Raw genomic sequence first — 17865 nt, 5'->3', positions numbered from 1 at the left:
CATTTATGTGGTCTTAAACTGTAACTTTTACATATTTAGGGCAGAAAGCTGTGATGAAGTGTAAAACATTAGTGTGATTGCAATAGACTTTTTTCGTTCTGCTTTGTATGCTGTGCGAGCAACCAAAGTTTCCCCTTCTTTTGTTTAGTTGAATAGATAAGACAGAAAACAGCCATGGGGGATGACAGTGAATGGATGAAGTTACCCATCGACCAGAAATGTGAACACAAGGTGAGTGATATATATATATATATATATATATATATATATATATATATTATATAATTTTTTTTTTTGACCCATCCAAAATCCCCTGATGGTGTAAGACCAGCTTTTGTGGTTGTAGAACTAAACTGTCAGCGGTTCGCTCACCCTAATTGTTGCCTTCAGAGATGAATGCATGCAACGCACTGAATTAAACCCAAGTAATGTCTTTATGGAGAAATAATGCCTATGTTGTCAGCAATCTCATTTACAAGTGAACAACCGCTTTGCCATATGGTTGTCACAAAGTCATGTTAAGTCATTTTGCATCACTTGCACCCAAAAACTCATTTTGAAGGTTTTTAATAAAAAAAAAAAAACGTGTCAGTTTTCAATTGTTTCTGCTCCAAACCACTGCAAATCCCAGACACTGTAAAATCATTTTTAGATGTTTATTTGATAGAATTAGGTGATATAATTATTAAAATGTAATAATATAACACGCACTGTTCAAAAGTAATGTTGTTAACATAAGTCTCTTATGCTCACCAAGTCAGCATTTATTTCTTTTAAAAAAAAGTAAAACTGTGAAATTTCAATTCAAATTTAACTTTGTTAATATTTTAAAATGTAACTTGTTCTTAATGCTGAAGTTTGAGGAGACCTTATTTGGTCTTAAGTGTCTCATGATCTTTCAGAAACCATTCTGATATGCTGATTTTGGTGCTCAAGAAATATTTAGCAATGTTTGTTTTTTCTGGATACTTTGAATAGAAAGTCCAAAATTCAGCATTTATTTGAAATAGAAGTCTTTTGTAACATTGGAAATGTCTTTACTGTCACTTTATCAATTGAATGCGTCCTTGCTAAACAAGTGTTAATTCTTTTTTTCAAATGTACTGACTGAGCCCAAACTTTTGAACATGAATATACTGCATAAAGGTAAAAAAAAAAAAAAACTTTTAATCTTATTGATATGTTTTCTAGAGTTCATTTTTCTAACTAGCTACTGGGGAACTTTTCTGAGGTGAATGTAATGTTTACATGTGACGTCTTCCCACAGTTTCAACTGATTGGACGATTGCATGATAGCTGATGCATTCCAGCCAGTTGTATTGCTTCTTTCAACATACCCTCTGATTTTATTATTTCTGAACTTGTAGTAAAGAGGCGGGACAATCGGGGGGAGATGGTAGTGAATAGTGCTTCTGTTTGAATCGTCTGGTTCAATCTGACAGATTTTAAATTGCTTGGTCACACCACATTAAAGACGTTTTGCTTGAGTTTCTTAATAAAAATTGAGTTTAATAACTAATAGCCTGGTACTTTGTTTTATCAACCTGAGTTTTTGCTTATACAGCACATTACCACTCAGGATGATAAAGCATTTCATATACATGGTGACCTTGAGTTCATGTGTCCTGTATTATGAATAATGGTGGTTAAACGCATGTCAGGCCCTGAAGAAAGTGGGTCAGTTACATCAACTTTCAAGCTCATTTAATTGGTTGTTCGTTGTCATGACTGATCTTCTGGTTTCTCTCAGATTTGGAAAGCAAGATTAAATGGATACGAGGAAGCATTGAAGCTCTTCCAGAAGATAGAAGACGAGAAGAGCCCAGAATGGGGCAAATACCTTGGACTTATCAAGAGATTTGTAACAGATTCAAATGCCGTAGCCCAACTCAAAGGACTGGAGGCAGCACTTGCTTTTATTGAGAATGCACACGTGGCTGGCAAGTAAGTAGTCCCATTTTGTCCCAAAATTGTCCCAAAGACCCAGAAGTCTTTGAAAATAGTGCTAGTCGCGAAGTTTCAAGCGAGTTTCACGAACCACTGATTTTGTCCTTGGAGCATTAATGGCAGTGTTTGTTTTTCTCTCGATCCCTGGGCAGCTCTTTGTTTCTGTGACCTGTTTTATATGGGATAACGTTTTGTAAGAGCTTTTTGTTTACAACTGAGTTTTGGAACAAAGCAGAAATGTGATACCTGGTGAAAGTCTATTTCTGGATTGAGTGAGAGTCATCAAGCAAAGTAGGTGTCTTGTTTATAGGAACATAGTAGCTTTAACCTGTTCAGAAAACATGGAAATGTACCTCATTTCCTCATTTTTTTCATGAGGAACACTGCGATTCCTTAAATTTAGACATGCATCACAGAAAAAAAAAAAAGGCCTACATTTCTGCTGCTCTGGGCACTGCTTTCCATTATTGAGTTGATGTCTTTGTAACTGTCTGTCTAAATATAGCCAAATAGAATCCGGTCAGTCATTGTTAATGGTACAATAAACTCTTTTGTAGAGTATCGATTGTTTTAATTGAGCTTGGATAAAGGAATGTGAAACCAAGTAACTTATTCTGTTATGTTTGTGTTTTAATAATGTGATTTACTCAGTTTGCTTTAGGGATACAGTCTCAGATAAATCCTGAAAACAAGAATGTTTTCTATTGAAGTAAGAGAAGATTATTTTTAGCTATCTGTGACACCAAAGATGTCTTCAAGTTGGTGCATTAAACAGGGAACGTTCTTGGTGCTGTATAGAAAAATTTTCTAGAGAATGATGATTTGTGGAGCCTAGTATCTATAATTTCTTAATAGGATCTAATGGAGAGTCTTGACTTGCAGGACAACAGGGGAAGTGGTTTCTGGAGTGGTCAGCAAAGTCTTCAACCAGCCCAAAGCACGAGCCAAGGAGCTAGGAGCTGATATCTGTCTCATGTACATAGAGATCGAGAAAGCAGAGGTGGTCCAGGATGAGTTGATTAAAGGACTGGATAACAAGAACCCCAAAATTGTTGTTGCTTGCATTGATACGCTAAGGAAAGCACTTTGGTGAGTAGGCGATTTTTAAACTTGTTAACCATAAGGAAATGCGGTAGTCAAATAGTCACTTACTTGATGGCACTTATTCAGCATAAAATACTTGTAAATTTCTATTTCAGTGAATTTGGATCCAAGATCATAACTCTCAAGCCTGTCGTGAAAGTGTTGCCAAAATTGTTTGAGTCTCGAGAAAAGGCAGTTCGAGATGAGGCTAAATTGCTGGCGGTGGAGATCTATAGATGGATCCGTGATGCGCTGCGAGCTCCCCTCCAGAATATCAACTCTGTACAGGTGAGACTGCTTTTCTCCATTAAGTTTTCAAGTACATAAAAATGTGCATTGATCTATTCGTATAGATTGGATCTTTTGAGTTGAGGCATTCATCTCTCCATGTTAATGGTGTATGCAGGTTGTAGTATTACTTATTTGATCCTTTTCTTTCAGTTGAAAGAGTTGGAGGAAGAATGGGTGAAACTTCCAACCGCAGCTCCTAAGCAGACCAGGTTCTTGCGCTCTCAACAGGACCTCAAGGCCAAGTTTGAACAACAGCAGGCTGCAGGAGGAGATGAGGCGGACGGTGAGAATACAGCTTCTGCACCAGTGCAAAAAGCAGTCAGTGGTTCAAGGCAGTAGTGAAAATTCAGCATTAAATTTGAACTCTATCATGAAGACAATAAATGATAGTTATAATCTTTTAGATTTTTTTTTTTTTTCTTTTCCAAATCCTGTTTTTATAACTGTCTGTCATAGTATGCCATGGTGATGAATTACTGCCTTATTAATTAATTGGTTGCCAGCACAAAGCCAGGAGACTTTCTTTAACAACTGTGAGTAGCTTTCAGTGAGGAAAAAGTCATTTTACGGTGACTAAATGAGGCTTATTTTAAATTATGAATTGTGCCAATTTGTACAAAGCCAGCTGTATTTTTCTAACATTTAAAAGGAGATGGATAATATATTATTAGTTGCTTTTTTTTTTTTTTTTTTTAAGCATTTAACTTAAATCTCAATTTCTGACTTTAGGAGACGATGATGAGGTTGAAGCTGCTCCAGTGGATCCTTATGAGCTTTTGGAAGCTGTCGAGATCCTTTCTAAACTTCCTAAAGACTTTTATGAGAAAATTGTAAGTCAGAACAACATAACCCTGATCTGTTGAAATCATTGGGTTTTGTCAATTTCATTTCTACGTCATTTTACTTTCTCCTTACAGGAAGCAAAAAAATGGCAGGAGAGGAAGGAAGCATTGGAGGCAGTGGAGGCTTTGACTAAGAACCCAAAACTAGAGAACGGAGACTATGGGGACCTGGTTCGAGCTCTAAAAAAGGTAACAGTCCTAGTGGGATTCTGGGTAATGGGATATCCTGCGATAGCAAGGCCATTAGAAAATACTCCCATTTGTTGTTCTAGGTTATTGGGAAAGATGCCAATGTGATGCTAGTGGCCATGGCAGCCAAATGCTTGGCTAGTCTGGCAGCAGGACTGAGGAAGAAGTTTGGGACATATGCAGGTCATGTAAGTGCTCACAATGACGCAAAATGAGCTCCACGGAAATCATGCTGGTGGTTCAAAGTAAATAGACAGCCGTTTAAAATTGTTTTCTTTTGAAGGTGGTGCCAACCATCTTGGAGAAGTTCAAGGAGAAGAAACCTCAGGTGGTTCAGGCCTTGCAGGAGGCCATTGATGCAGTCTTCCTTACTGTGAGTGTTCATAATGCATGGTGTCAATTGACAAATTATTTGAAATTTGATCAGTTATTAATAACCTGGAAAATGGCAATTGTATTGCAGACAACCTTGCAAAACATCAGTGAGGATGTTCTGTCAGTGATGGACAACAAGAACCCGTCCATCAAGCAACAGGCTTCACTGTTCCTCGCCAGAAGCTTTCGTCACTGTACCCCAAGCACGTTGCCAAAAAGCGTTCTGAAGCCCTTCTGTGCAGCGTTCCTCAAGGTACAGGTTCCTCACCAGTCAATGCCCTGAAAAATGTCAATGCTGGTGTCTTTAGGTCTTGAAATTGGTTGTCCCAATAAGTTGTCCCTCTTCTCTCTGTGCAGCAAGTGAATGATTCTGCTCCGGAGGTTAGAGATGCTGCTTTTGAGGCTTTGGGGACGGCCATGAAGGTAGTAGGGGAGAAAGCAGTTAACCCATTCCTGACTGATATTGACAAACTCAAGTTGGACAAGGTAAAAACGTGTTTAGCTTTGCATCACAACATTTAGGTTGCAGCTTTTTGAGGCACATTAATATTAATATTAATATAATGGCTGATAACAAATAAATTAAATTTTTAGTTATTTTAGTCCTAACAAAAAAAAATAATAATAATTTAAAATGCTTCAAGTGAATTTAGGCACGCTATTTACAGTAGGATTTGCCAAAGGGTTTTTCAAACATTTTTTTCAAGGATTAAGTGACTTGTGTAAAAATTGGGCAAATGGGCATGCATATCCAATATTGTTTAATAAATTTATTGAATCTCTTAAACTGAGAGGTTCATTACATTCGAAATATTGTGAATTATAGAGTTTTTAATATTTGTTAGGTTTTAGATTATTAATCTGTATTTTAAATGGTCTTTTTTTTTTTTTTTTTTTTTTTGAAGTTGTTGGTCTGTTTCATACTGACATTCTATTATAACAGCGAAATAAGCAGTGAACAGACTGTGGGAGGGACTAGTGCAAAAGCTCATTACTCTTCCTTTCTTATTTCATGCATAAATAGATAAAAGAATGTGCTGATAAAGTGGAGCTTGTTGGAAAGAAAGGAGGAGGTGGAGGAGAGAAGAAAGAGAAACCTGCTGCAAAAGCACCTCCACCTGTTGAAGCACCTGCCAAAACATCCGGGCCTCTTAAGAAAGCTGCTCCTGCAAAGGTATTATCAGTTCTTTTTTTGTTAAATCAGTTCTTGCTTTTAAGCAAGGCAAATTAATTTGTCTCATTCTTCATGAACAGGCTGCAGGAGCTCCCAAGAAGGGAAAACCTGCCTCTGCCCCAAGTGCGAAGTCCAAGAAAGCTTCAGACACAAAGGAGATTGTTGAGACTGAGTTATCTGTATGTCTGCAATTTTACATTGACGCATTTTAATATTTTATTGAACTTGACCAACTGTTGACTACTGTCATGTAATTGTTATTTATGTGTTAATTAGACTGAAGTTTGTGAGGAGAAGGCTGCCGCTGTGCTCCCAGCCTCCTGTATGCAGCTGCTGGACAGCGGTAACTGGAAGGAGAGACTTGCTAGCATGGAAGAGTTTCAGAGGGTGACTGGATCTTATGTCTCTAATTTTTGTGCTGTTTCAGCTTATTTGTAATGATTTCAACTTTAGGAACATGCTCTAAACTTGAATGTGTTCTGCTTAGGCTGTGGAGCAGATGGACAAATCTGAAATGCCGTGCCAGGCTTTAGTCAAGATGCTGGCTAAGAAACCTGGATGGAAAGAGACCAACTTTCAGGTAGTCCTCTTAACCACGTAGGGCTGTTCTTAATTCTCAGCGTTTGGCATTCAATCTGGTGCTAGTTTCAAGTATCTTTCCATCTCCAGGTCATGCAAATGAAGCTCCACATTGTGGGTTTAATCGCACAAAAGGGATCGTTCTCAAAGACATCGGCATTGGTGGTTCTGGATGGTCTGGTTGATAAGATTGGAGATGTGAAGTGTGGAAGTAACTCTAAAGAGGCTCTCACTGCAATCGGGGAGGCCTGTTCTCTGCCGTGGATTGCTGAGCAGGTTAGTATTTGTGGTTTGGGACTGTTTCTTATTTTTAAAGGCAGGGTAGGTGATTTGGTTCAAAAAAAAATTTTTTTGCTGGTTGAAAGTCTCTTTACATCCTGATAGTAATCATATGATGTTGCTAAAAAGAACATTATTTTGTGTATTTGGTGTAATGCAATGTTTACGTGGTTCGAGGTTCAAAAAACACATTATTTTTCACATACTGTACATTATTGTTGCTCCACCTTTCTGAAAGCGTCAATTTTTACAAAGCTCATCGTTCTGAGGTGTGCTCTGATTGGCCAGCTATCCAGTGCGTTGTGATTGGCTGAATACCTCAAGCATGTGATGGAAATGTTATGCCATTTACCATGTTGTGATGGCGTGTCCCGGTGCGACGAGACTAAAACAATAAAACCCATTTTAATTGAGGCATTTGTTGCATTCAGTGAGGACATAATTACTGATTATAATGACTCGTACGGTCTTTGTGTTGCGCCGCATAAACATAACACCATGTCTGCATTTGTGATCGTAGAAACGCCAAACAAGCACTACTCTACACTGCTCAAAACTCGCATTTGAATAGTCCGTAGCAAATTCTTTAAATATCGAAACGTACTTACAGGCTGCGAGTCAGAAGCAGTAGCCCAGGGGTCGGCAAGTGAGTTTGGCATCGGGCCAAAATAAATTTTCACCACTAGATGGCGGGCCAGAACATAGTCAAAGAATAAATTAAGAAATTAATTGATTGAAAATGCAACTAGAATTGCCTGTGACAGACTTTTACAGTGTCTTTTGTAACTGGTAGTGAGCTGTTACTGTGTTAAATCCTGTAGTAAGACTGTCATTAACAAATACCCACATTTGTGTGGCGCTGTCCGGCAGAGTATGTGAGCGGAGTGGAGCAGCAACAATTTCTCCTCCGCGCTCCAAGCATTTAATAATCACTCCGCTCCAGGTTCACCATTTCCCGCTCCCCTCCTCGCTCACTGATATCAGAAACACCACTCCGCGTCTAAAGAGTTTCAGTATGTTTGAAATACCACAGTTCTGTTCGTATATTTAAAAAATAAAATAACAGGAGAGTTTCAACGTGGCTTATTGGAACACTAGTGTTCAAACTTTTTTCCTACCACATGACAAGCTATGGTTGTCAGCATTAAAGGGTATAACTGCTGCTTTTTGCGGTGCAAATTTTGTCATGAAAATAACAGTACGTTTTCATCAGTTATTTTACCTACGGATTGGATCATTTCTTACAGATTTCTGCTCATCCGAAATTGGATACAGATGAAGTAGCACTGTAAGATTACGTTTGTTTGAATGCATTGAGAGAGTGATTGTGTGTGAATAAGTGTTGTAGTACTGGTTTAAATCATGCTTTCAGCTGAAAGCATTCAGTATCTAGAAGGAACAAACAAATTCCTTGAACTATTATAACTTAACGCTCATGTCCATTGCCGTCATCGTCATAGACTTCACATTCTTTCTGATTTGAGTGATTCTTCTCTATCAAGCTAGCTAAATATGTTTAACATGGGAATTCTTGCTAAACATGCAGTTATATTACGGGCTGTTGGCACCACTCCACGCTCCATTCTGCTCACGTACTCTGATTGTGAGTAACTGTTGCTGTCACGACAGATCTATTTCAGAACCAGCCGCTATCAAAATAATTTGGCTGCAGGCGCGGGCCAGATATTAGAGCCCTGCGTGAGACTGTTTTCTTAAACCCGCACCCGCCCGCTCCCACTGAATTTCTGACCAGGACCTGCGTGTTCCACTCCTGCCCGCGCCCGCAATGTTTGTGCCCGCTCCCGCGGACTTTGCGCTACGACTAATTTGACTGTTGTTTAAACGGAAGTTTTGTATCCGACTAGTCTAAAAGCTAGTAACCTCCAAAAAATGGCAAAAGAAAAAAAACTGTGCGTGTATAACAGCCTACACTTGAAATACTTAATCTTTGCATCACACTGTCAAATCCCTCAATGAAATCTGCTAAAAATAGGTCACGATTATGCCATATGCTTGCCTCACGTTATCATCATTTAATTTTAGGCGGTCGTTAAACAGAAAATAAGTTAGAGCATACACTCAACATAAACCAGTGCATAGCTTATTTATTCAGATCGGCTGGAGCAATGCAGAAATGGAAAATAGACTGACAGAATTCTTCATTTTCATATAACGTTAGCCAACATATTAAAACACAAGTCAAAAACGATAGGAAAGTTTATCAAGGAATAGCATTAAAATGGCTTTTAAAAATGTACTTCATGTTGGCAATATTGTCTAAAAACAAAACAATGCTAGTTTTACGTACTCGGAGCATGCGCATTTGCTCAGTGAATTTAACACATTAACGTGGTCTGGCGAAAGACGGGACTAGAGGCGATTCTGCTCTTGAAAAAAAAAAAAAACGCGCTCTGCAGGAACTAAAGTTACAGGCAAGCAGAGAGATAACTATAAGCAAGCAGACAGCTTCGAAAAGAGCCTGGAAATCCCGCACCACCACCGAAGTGGGTCTTGGAGGAATAGACGGCGCGGAAGGGATCGCGGACCACAGCGGCGGGTTGTAGTGTATGACATGATTGACATTTGCTGGCTTTGGCTAGTCTTCAAACTAACACATACGTACCTGTATTGAATATTGATTACGCATCGCTCCAGTAGGGTTATTGTAAGCCAATTTGACATTACACCGTTTACACACAACTTTTCCGTTTCCTTCTAATTCAAATAATCCCACACCTTGCTGGTTCTTCGCTGGTCATTTCAAGCGAGGTAAAAATGTAGTTTCCGCCCAGATACGCTTTTAAAAATATTTATATAATAAATATCAAAATATTTAAATATTTTTCAAAAGTTTTATTTTAGCTTGTTAAAATGTTTTAAATGTAACGTTAAAATTATGGTAACTTTTTTTTTTTTTTTTTTTTTTCTCTCGTGTAATCGATTATTGATTTCAGTGTCGACTAGCAGGAGCTGTACCCGCACATCCCTAGTACACACATACTCAAACTAAATAAGTTAACATCCAGAATAACAGGCTTTAAACATGATTGCGTTTAAATAAGATGAAGTAATGCTAAACCAAAGCACCACGCGTGACAAAAAAAAAACCCAATGTTTTTATTACCGTTATAAAATAACATGACATGATACATCATCAGTGCGTTCCAGCGAGAATAAAAGGGTCTATTATTGTAATATTTTGTGCTTTGTTCTGTTGTTTTCTCAGTGGTGAATGAGACTTGATGTAATCTGACAGCGTTGCATTCAGTCCTCCACCAACGCCATGTCTCGTGTCGCTGGTTAGTCCAAAGTCCCTTTCAAGGAAAGTCAGTTCACTCGGCGGCCATATTTGCAACGCCTCCTGGCAATTCCGAAATCTCAAACTGCTCGCTGAACTTGCAATTAAATTACATATTACAAATCAGCAACAAAATCTGAAATGAACACCATGAATGTTGTTTCTTATGCTAAAATAGCTTCTAAAAAGCTTATCAGTCTTGATCAGCTAATGCACACGCACAGTTATAACACACTTAAGACTGCACATGCGCATTGGCTGGTCTAGCCTCAGATTTCTATGGGAACCGGAAATTCTAACGGCCACTGCAATGACTTTACCAGTCAGCGATTGACTTTCATTTAGAAGGGGGGACTGTTCCACCATGCGCGTTGCAGTTTCTCCCATTCATAAGTACAGGAGTGAACCGTCTATGTATTTCTATAGTCTTTGGTTAGTCTCTGATCTGCCGGAGCGCGTCCGTGTGTTTTGGAGGAGGTGTGGCTTTGCAGAGCGGTTATGCAGGAATGGTGGGCTATTGTTAGCCTTTTCGAAATCGCCTACCCTACCTTTAAACTAGCAGGAAATTAATAGTTTCCATTTTGTTCCTTTTTTTTAAGTTATTTGTGAGATTTATCTTATTATAATAGCAGTAATAGTAATAATAATAATAGACATGTTTAATGTTTTATCCTTTATTAAACGTCTAAAATAGTTATAATAAGTGTAGTATATAATGCTTATTGTTCTAAATTTATTATTATTATTATTATAAATAGTAATTGAAGTATAAACTTGTTGCTGTTGTATCATAGACATGTTTAATACTTTTAATTGGTGCTAATACTAATAGTGGTTTATTTTTTTGATTAAACGTATTTATGGCATAATAATACAATTTTTGTTAGGATTTAAATTGCCTTTTGTTTCTTAATTCGCAGGTTGTCTCGATGGCTTTCACTCAGAAAAACCCCAAAAACCAAGCAGAGACGTTGAATTGGTTGGCCAATGCCATGAAGGAGTTTGGATTTGCAGGGTGAGCTGTGTATACCTGCAAATTTTTTTTCTTTTTTTCCTTTGTGCTGTTAATCTTTTCCTCATTTATGACTCTGAATCTAATCCCCCCCCCTTAATCCAGAATAAATGTCAAGGCGTTCATCAACAATGTCAAAACTGCTCTGGGTGCCACAAATCCTGTGAGTAATTTTCAGAGTAGTCATGGTTTCAATATACCTAACCAAACAACTGTTGTGCATTTCAAGTGGATAGGCACGTTTAATGGTCCCTTTATGTGTAGCACTTACTAGTGATAGTGATTTAATAAACATTATTTGCCTGGAATATTATGACTTCATCTTGATATTTGGTCAAACTGCACTGCAAATCCTGATGTAATTGTGTGTAATGAGCTGTGTTCATGTTAACTTCAGGCTGTGAGGACATCAGCGATCACTCTGTTGGGAGTCATGTATCTGTACATGGGCGCTCCTCTGCGCATGTTCTTTGAAGACGAAAAACCAGCCCTCCTTTCACAAATTGATGCTGAGTTTGAAAAGGTAAATATGCCCTTTTGAAAAACGGTATTTGAAAGTGGCCATTTCAAAGAGTTGCCTTGACCATCAGTGGCTTTTGGCTTGCATTAAAACCTGTTTTATGTACATAATCATTTGAACCACACCTGCTTATTCATTGTTTTAATTTGGAATTGTATAGTCCCTCCCTACCTAGCTTATGTCTACGTAATAGGGGTGTGTGTTTGTGTATTTTTACTGCTGCTTTGTCTGTAATGATCATGTTTGTCCATTAGTTACACTGTTTATCAAAGCAGATTGTTTGCTAGGGCACAATCTTAATTTCACACTACTGATGTATTTGAAATCAATTTCAAAAGGCATTTGTTGACCTGATTTTCTTTGATTTATTGATTGTAAGTTAAATAACCAAGAACATAAATGAAATAAACTGAGTGAAAGAAAACAAAAGTGAACAAACTAAAACAAAGGTAAACAAAAGTACATAAAAGAAATAAACAAAAGAAGCAAGTAAATTAATAAAATAAGTAAAAACAATAGTAAAACAAACAAGTAAACAAAAGAGATGAAAGTGCAAAGAAATTAAACAAAAGGAAATAAAATAGTTTGGGATTTTGTCGTTCAATTTAAGATCACCTATTGAACTACACCATGCTGACTTAAATAGACCCTGGTCTATTTGTCTTTCCCTGTTAAATCAGTTTACACCTTGTCACTTTTTTTTTTTTTTTCTTTAATAGATGCAGGGTCAGTCTCCTCCCGCCCCCATCCGTGGCACCAAAAAAACAGTAGCAGAAGAAGGAGATGCTGCTGAAGAAGAGGAGGTGGACGGTGGAGCTGGAGCTGGAGACATTATGGACTTGCTTCCCAGAACTGATATCAGGTCTGTGAGAGTGTGACAATACTTCAGGAAAAGTTCTCTTTTCAAATGATACATTCTTCAAGCTGTTTTTGGATCCCAGTACAAACAAACAGCTGAGAGTAAGTGACTGATTCTCGTTCACAGTGATAAAATCACGTCGGACATGGTGTCAAAGATCAGCGACAAGAACTGGAAGATAAGGAAGGAGGGGCTTGATGAGGTGGCAGCAGTCATTTCTGAGGCCAAATTCATCCAGGCCAACATCGGCGAGCTGCCGATGGCACTGAAGGATCGTCTCAATGATTCCAACAAACTACTAGTAAATCAAATGACTTTAATGTCAGAAATAAAATATTTGAATCTAGTTTAGTGTGTTTTAGTGCTCCCCATTGCCATCCAGGTATTTCAGCTGTAGCATTCAATTAAAGTCATGGTTGTAATTGCATAAAATGTGTCTGTAGGTCCAGCAGACTCTCAATATTCTACAGCAGATAGCCACTGCCATGGGTCCATCTCTCAAGCAACATGTAAGGAACCTGGGAATTCCAGTTATTACTGTTCTTGGAGACAGCAAGGTATGAAACACTGATTGGGAGTTGTTACACTTCTTGTGCTGCTTGTCTGGCTGTTGGCTGTTCAAATAATCTACAGCTAGAGCAGGGAGTTGCTTCTAATTTGCTTGAAATTTGACTTTTCAGTCCAACGTCCGTGCTGCTGCCTTGTCAACGCTGAACGCATGGGTGGAGCAGACTGGAATGAAGGAGTGGCTTGAAGGAGAGGACCTATCAGAAGAGCTCAAGAAGGAAAACCCCTTCCTCAGACAGGAAGTATGGCACTTGTGGTTTACCCTGTAATGACTGGCATTTAACCCTTTAACACGTGTGATCAGTCTTGGCTGGTCCCTGGAGCGTACGATCACACCAGATCAGATGCGCGAGCGCTTGTCATATTATCACTTATTCAGTGTTTTCAACCATATAATGCTTATTTTAGATTTCAGGCATTTAAATACACAAGTACTAGCAAAACCATACATTTATAGTTGGTAAAATACACGCTGATGTCTATGGAAGCAATAATGATCCTTACAAATATAATCTGACGACATGTTTTATTGATATCATATACAGATTGTGTAGATAACTTTAAAGTTTACTCTGCTCTTCTCCCAGTTTACTGGAGACTTGCTTTTAACGTGTTTCGGGAGGCGAGGATTAATTTACCTGTTGTTAATCCCACAGCTCGAATTCAGCGCAAACAAACATGGCGGCGCCCATCACCCGGTCATTATACTAACACGATCATTATAAAAGTATTTAAACTACCAAATACATTTACTTGCACATATTTCAGAATCGGATTTATATATTTCATAATATAGTGAGTATGTTTGTGAATATTAATAATCAAAGGAAAAACTAAATAAAAGCCATGTGTCATACAGCGCTATTGTGGATGCGGTGTCACATGACAAGCATGACGCGTCACCATGGAAACATGCATTCTAAAATAACGGTCGCCTAAAAAAAACTCACGCTCGGGGCTCAGCTAGAATATTTTAAACTCACGTGTGAAAGGGTTAAAACATGTATAACGGACATGGCTAAAACACAAAACTATTAGAAATAACCTTATTTGATCAGTGATCACAAGCTAAAATGCTGTTAAAATTCTGTAGATGCTGGGCTGGCTTGCTGAGAAGCTGCCCACACTGCATACGGTGCCCGCGGACCTCATGCAGTGCGTGCCTCCCCTGTATGCCTGCCTGGAGGACCGCAGTGGCGATGTGCGCAAGAAAGCTCAGGATGCGCTTCCCACCTTCATGATGCACCTGGGCTATGAGAAGATGACCAAGGCTACCGGAAAACTAAAGGCAAGTGGGAGAAGTGAATTTTCAGCAGCCGTTACTAGGCATGGGACGATAACCGGTTTCAAGGTATACTGCGGTTTGGAAAATTCACGGTTTCAAAACCACTAAAATTTTCCATTATTGCGGTATGCACTTTTTTTTTTTTTTTTTTTGTGTGTGAGACAATCGCGCACTCTCCTTATGTGTATGTGCACATCTTTATACCTCACCGCTCATAACTTGGACTGAAAGATGAATGTGTAGAAAGTGAGCATATCTCCAAAAACCTTGTTGAGCTGCAGGTTTAATGACTGCATTTTTTTATGTTTTACAGAAATTGTTTTGATTTTTTTGTTTTTGATTGAACAATAGGTTTAGGTTAAGGGTGAATCCCATTTCTCTGTCTTACCCCTTCCCCTACCCCTACCCCTTCATCTTACCCCTAGCCCTTGTCCCTCGAAACCGAGTGGTAAGCGATAGGGGTGAAAACATACCACTATGAAATGAGACACCACTTGGTTACGGTTATGACATCATACATCGTCGCTAGCTGGCTGCTACGTCACCAGAGCCGACAAGTGTTGATCACAAACTTTGGAGTTTAGTTAAAACTGTAGACATGCATGGAGTCCATTCAAGGCTAGTCTGCGGGACTGTTGTGCAAATCAGCAATGTAACGTTAGCATAGCAAACTAGCGTGTTTTTTTTTTTTTTTTTAAACGTTTCAATTAAGAACATGGTTGCAAATATATATGTACAGGACTCTCTAGAGCACAAAACAAGACTGTCATAATTTTTAAATAAATTATTTAATCCGAAAATACTTACATTTATGGGACTCTCTGGATGATCTGGCCGCCATTGTTGCCGCTTGCGCAGTGCATTCTGGGTACCCCTTGGTTTCAAGTAAGCTCACGAAAATGCTTGGTTTTAAGGGGTATCTACCACTTCCCCTTAGCCCTACCCCTCGATCAAAACGAGAATTGCGATTAGCCCTTACTCTCACGTGAACACGCAAGGGGAAGGGGTAAGACCGAGAAATGGGATTCTCCCTAAGTGAGCTATAGGTTTAGGTTAGGTTAAAAAAAAAAAAAGTTAAATTTAGGTGTTTTTTTTTATTTTTTTTTTACAGAAAATAATTTCTGATTATTGTTGAGCTGCAGGTTTAGGCTCACTTAAGTGACTGCGCGTAATTTAATTAACAAAAATTCAATTTAATATTAATTATTTAGCCTGACATGTTTACCGTTCCAAATTGTTCTATATGTTTCTTAAAAATAAAATGTGTTCAGTGGAAAAGAACGTTGTTTTTTTTTTTTTACCCAGACATTTAAAAATACATTTTAGAGCTGTAATCGCAATACCGTGATATTTTTATCTAAGGTTATCATACCATCAGAATCTCATACCGGCCCATGCCTAGCCGTTACTCCAGTTTTCAGTATCACATGATCCATCAGGGATCATTCTAATATTCTGATTTGCTGCTTGGTTGTACTGCTTAATATTTTTGTGAAGTCAGTTAAATATGAATGTCAAAGCATTTATTTGATGTCTTTTGTAATGCTACGAATGTCTTTACTGTCACTTTTTGATCACTTAAATGCATCCTGAATAAAAGTATGATTTCATCAGAGGTGGGTAGAGTACCCAAAAACTGTACTCAAGTAGAAGTAAAAGTACTTGAAGAAATATTTACTCAAGTAAAAGTAAAAGTAATAGTCTGAATAGTTACTTGAGTAAGAGTAAAAAAGTGTCGGATAAAAACTACTCAAGTAGTTAGTTACTAGTTACTTTGGATCATATACTGAATATAGTCTATTTTTATTTAGATATATAGATATTTAGATACATTTTATACACACACACTGCCATTCAAAATACCTTTAATTTTTTAATGTAATTTATTTCAGTGATGCAAATCAGAATTTTTATCAGCCTGATTTATTATCAATGCTGCTCTTTTTAGCTTTCTATTCATAAAAGAATCCTGAACAAACTGTCACAGGTTCCAAAAATATTAAGCAGCAAAACTGTTCCCTGTTGAAAAAACAGCATATGCTGGTATGGTATGTTTTGAAGCATGGGATGCTGGTTTGAGCTGATTTAAACTGGTCCTTTGCTTGTCCTAAGCTGGTCCGACCAGCTCAAGACCAGCACATGACCAGCACAAACCAACATCCCAGCTTCAAAACATACCTAACCAGCATATGCTGTTTTTTTTTTTTTTCAACAACACTGGTAATAAAACAATATATTTGAATGATTTCTGAAGGATCATATTACACCGAAAACTGGAGTAACAGCTGATACAAATTCTGATTTGCATCACTGAGTTAAATTATATTTTAAAGTTTAATTATGTATTATAAATGTATTTAACCTCTGACACGGAGAAGAGTGAAATCTCCTCACACGACCGCTAACGTTACAGAACATCTGAACATAACGAAACAAAGCACATTGACGGATCTTCTTCCGTCTGTTCTGCAAAATGTAAACAAATGTAGCCTTTATTTCTGCAAGCGTAAATATTGTGAAAATTTCCATATTAATTGTGTCTAGGCAAGGCATTCCTCCTGGAACTAACGCGGGTTTGGCGGGTGTTTATTTCATACTCTGTGACAGCTTATTTAATGAATCAATTATACATTGTATTTAATGTGTAAGGTACATGTACAGCAAACTGGTAATGTCATAGTGGTATCGTGTATTGTAATCGAATCTATACCTGTGGAACCGACAGCACACGCGTTCATCTAATAAAGATCTTCATAGCTAGTAAACATAGCCTTTGCAGATTTGCTTTCAACTGACTGTTGATCCAGAGCCACGTCTTCAGCGCTCTTGATGTTACAACTCTGAGTGAGAACCGCTTCAGACGACTCAGCGCGTGCGGCAGGGAACTGAGCGAATCATTCAAACTGATTCGCGAACCGATTCATTGGTCTGCCAACTGGTTTGATCAAGCCTTCGAACAGAATTGACTCAAAAGAATGAATCATTCGCGAACGGGCATCGCTCATTGCCCAGAAAAAAAAGTAGATGGCGCGCTTGGAATAAACTGAAGGATTTTTAAATTGTATGCATTAAGATAAAGTAACGAGAGGAGCGTCGCCCACAGTAACGAAGTAAAAGTACCGTTTTTTCACTAAAAATGTACTTGAGTAAAAGTAAAAGTACCCATTTTTAATTATATTCTAAAAGTATTAGTTACCCAAAAAATTTACTCAAGTAAATGTAACTCGTTACTACCCACCTCTGGATTTCATTCAATGTTATTTTAGATGGTTAATAAGACCAAATCGCATGGGTCAGCTTTTGACTATAGACTATAACGTCAGTCTCACTCTTGTCTTTCTGCAGCCGGCCTCAAAGGACCAGGTGGTTGGCATGCTGGAGAAGGCCAGGGCCGTGATGCCAGCCAAGCCTGCAGCTCCTGCCAAAGCTGCAGCTTCCAAAACTCCCGCCTCCAGCACCCCTGCTTCCAAACCAGCCTCAGGTTCGTTCACTTTCCCTTTAACCACAGCTAACATGACCACCACTTCCTGGCTGGTTTATTGAACAAGTGTATATTTGCATGTTT

At 38.3% G+C, this 17865-nt stretch overlaps 1 protein-coding gene across 6 annotated transcripts in view; it reads left to right on the top strand.

Moving 5' to 3' along the window:
* ckap5 (cytoskeleton associated protein 5) overlaps positions 1 to 17865 on the top strand; it is a 36471-nt gene that overhangs the window by 1285 nt on the left and 17321 nt on the right. For 5 of the 6 annotated variants that reach the window (XM_058767026.1, XM_058767025.1, XM_058767024.1 and 2 more), the window contains exons 2-26: positions 149 to 231; positions 1751 to 1944; positions 2830 to 3036; positions 3147 to 3318; positions 3472 to 3604; positions 4051 to 4151; positions 4239 to 4352; positions 4436 to 4540; positions 4636 to 4725; positions 4816 to 4980; positions 5085 to 5213; positions 5752 to 5901; positions 5982 to 6080; positions 6178 to 6288; positions 6389 to 6481; positions 6571 to 6756; positions 10978 to 11072; positions 11175 to 11232; positions 11467 to 11592; positions 12309 to 12451; positions 12575 to 12749; positions 12892 to 13005; positions 13129 to 13257; positions 14109 to 14303; positions 17646 to 17781. In XM_058767026.1, the coding sequence (XP_058623009.1) occupies positions 175 to 231; positions 1751 to 1944; positions 2830 to 3036; positions 3147 to 3318; positions 3472 to 3604; positions 4051 to 4151; positions 4239 to 4352; positions 4436 to 4540; positions 4636 to 4725; positions 4816 to 4980; positions 5085 to 5213; positions 5752 to 5901; positions 5982 to 6080; positions 6178 to 6288; positions 6389 to 6481; positions 6571 to 6756; positions 10978 to 11072; positions 11175 to 11232; positions 11467 to 11592; positions 12309 to 12451; positions 12575 to 12749; positions 12892 to 13005; positions 13129 to 13257; positions 14109 to 14303; positions 17646 to 17781 (3277 nt within the window). In that variant the 5' untranslated portion in view covers positions 149 to 174. Of the gene's footprint in view, positions 1 to 148; positions 232 to 328; positions 1147 to 1750; positions 1945 to 2829; positions 3037 to 3146; positions 3319 to 3471; positions 3605 to 4050; positions 4152 to 4238; positions 4353 to 4435; positions 4541 to 4635; positions 4726 to 4815; positions 4981 to 5084; positions 5214 to 5751; positions 5902 to 5981; positions 6081 to 6177; positions 6289 to 6388; positions 6482 to 6570; positions 6757 to 10977; positions 11073 to 11174; positions 11233 to 11466; positions 11593 to 12308; positions 12452 to 12574; positions 12750 to 12891; positions 13006 to 13128; positions 13258 to 14108; positions 14304 to 17645; positions 17782 to 17865 lie in introns of those variants that run through there. The other variant, XM_058767027.1, reaches the window with a different exon arrangement.

Source organism: Onychostoma macrolepis, chromosome 25 (assembly GCF_012432095.1).
Source record: "Onychostoma macrolepis isolate SWU-2019 chromosome 25, ASM1243209v1, whole genome shotgun sequence".
Lineage (NCBI taxonomy): Eukaryota > Metazoa > Chordata > Actinopteri > Cypriniformes > Cyprinidae > Onychostoma > Onychostoma macrolepis.
This window is presented reverse-complemented; position numbering and strand designations above follow the sequence as displayed.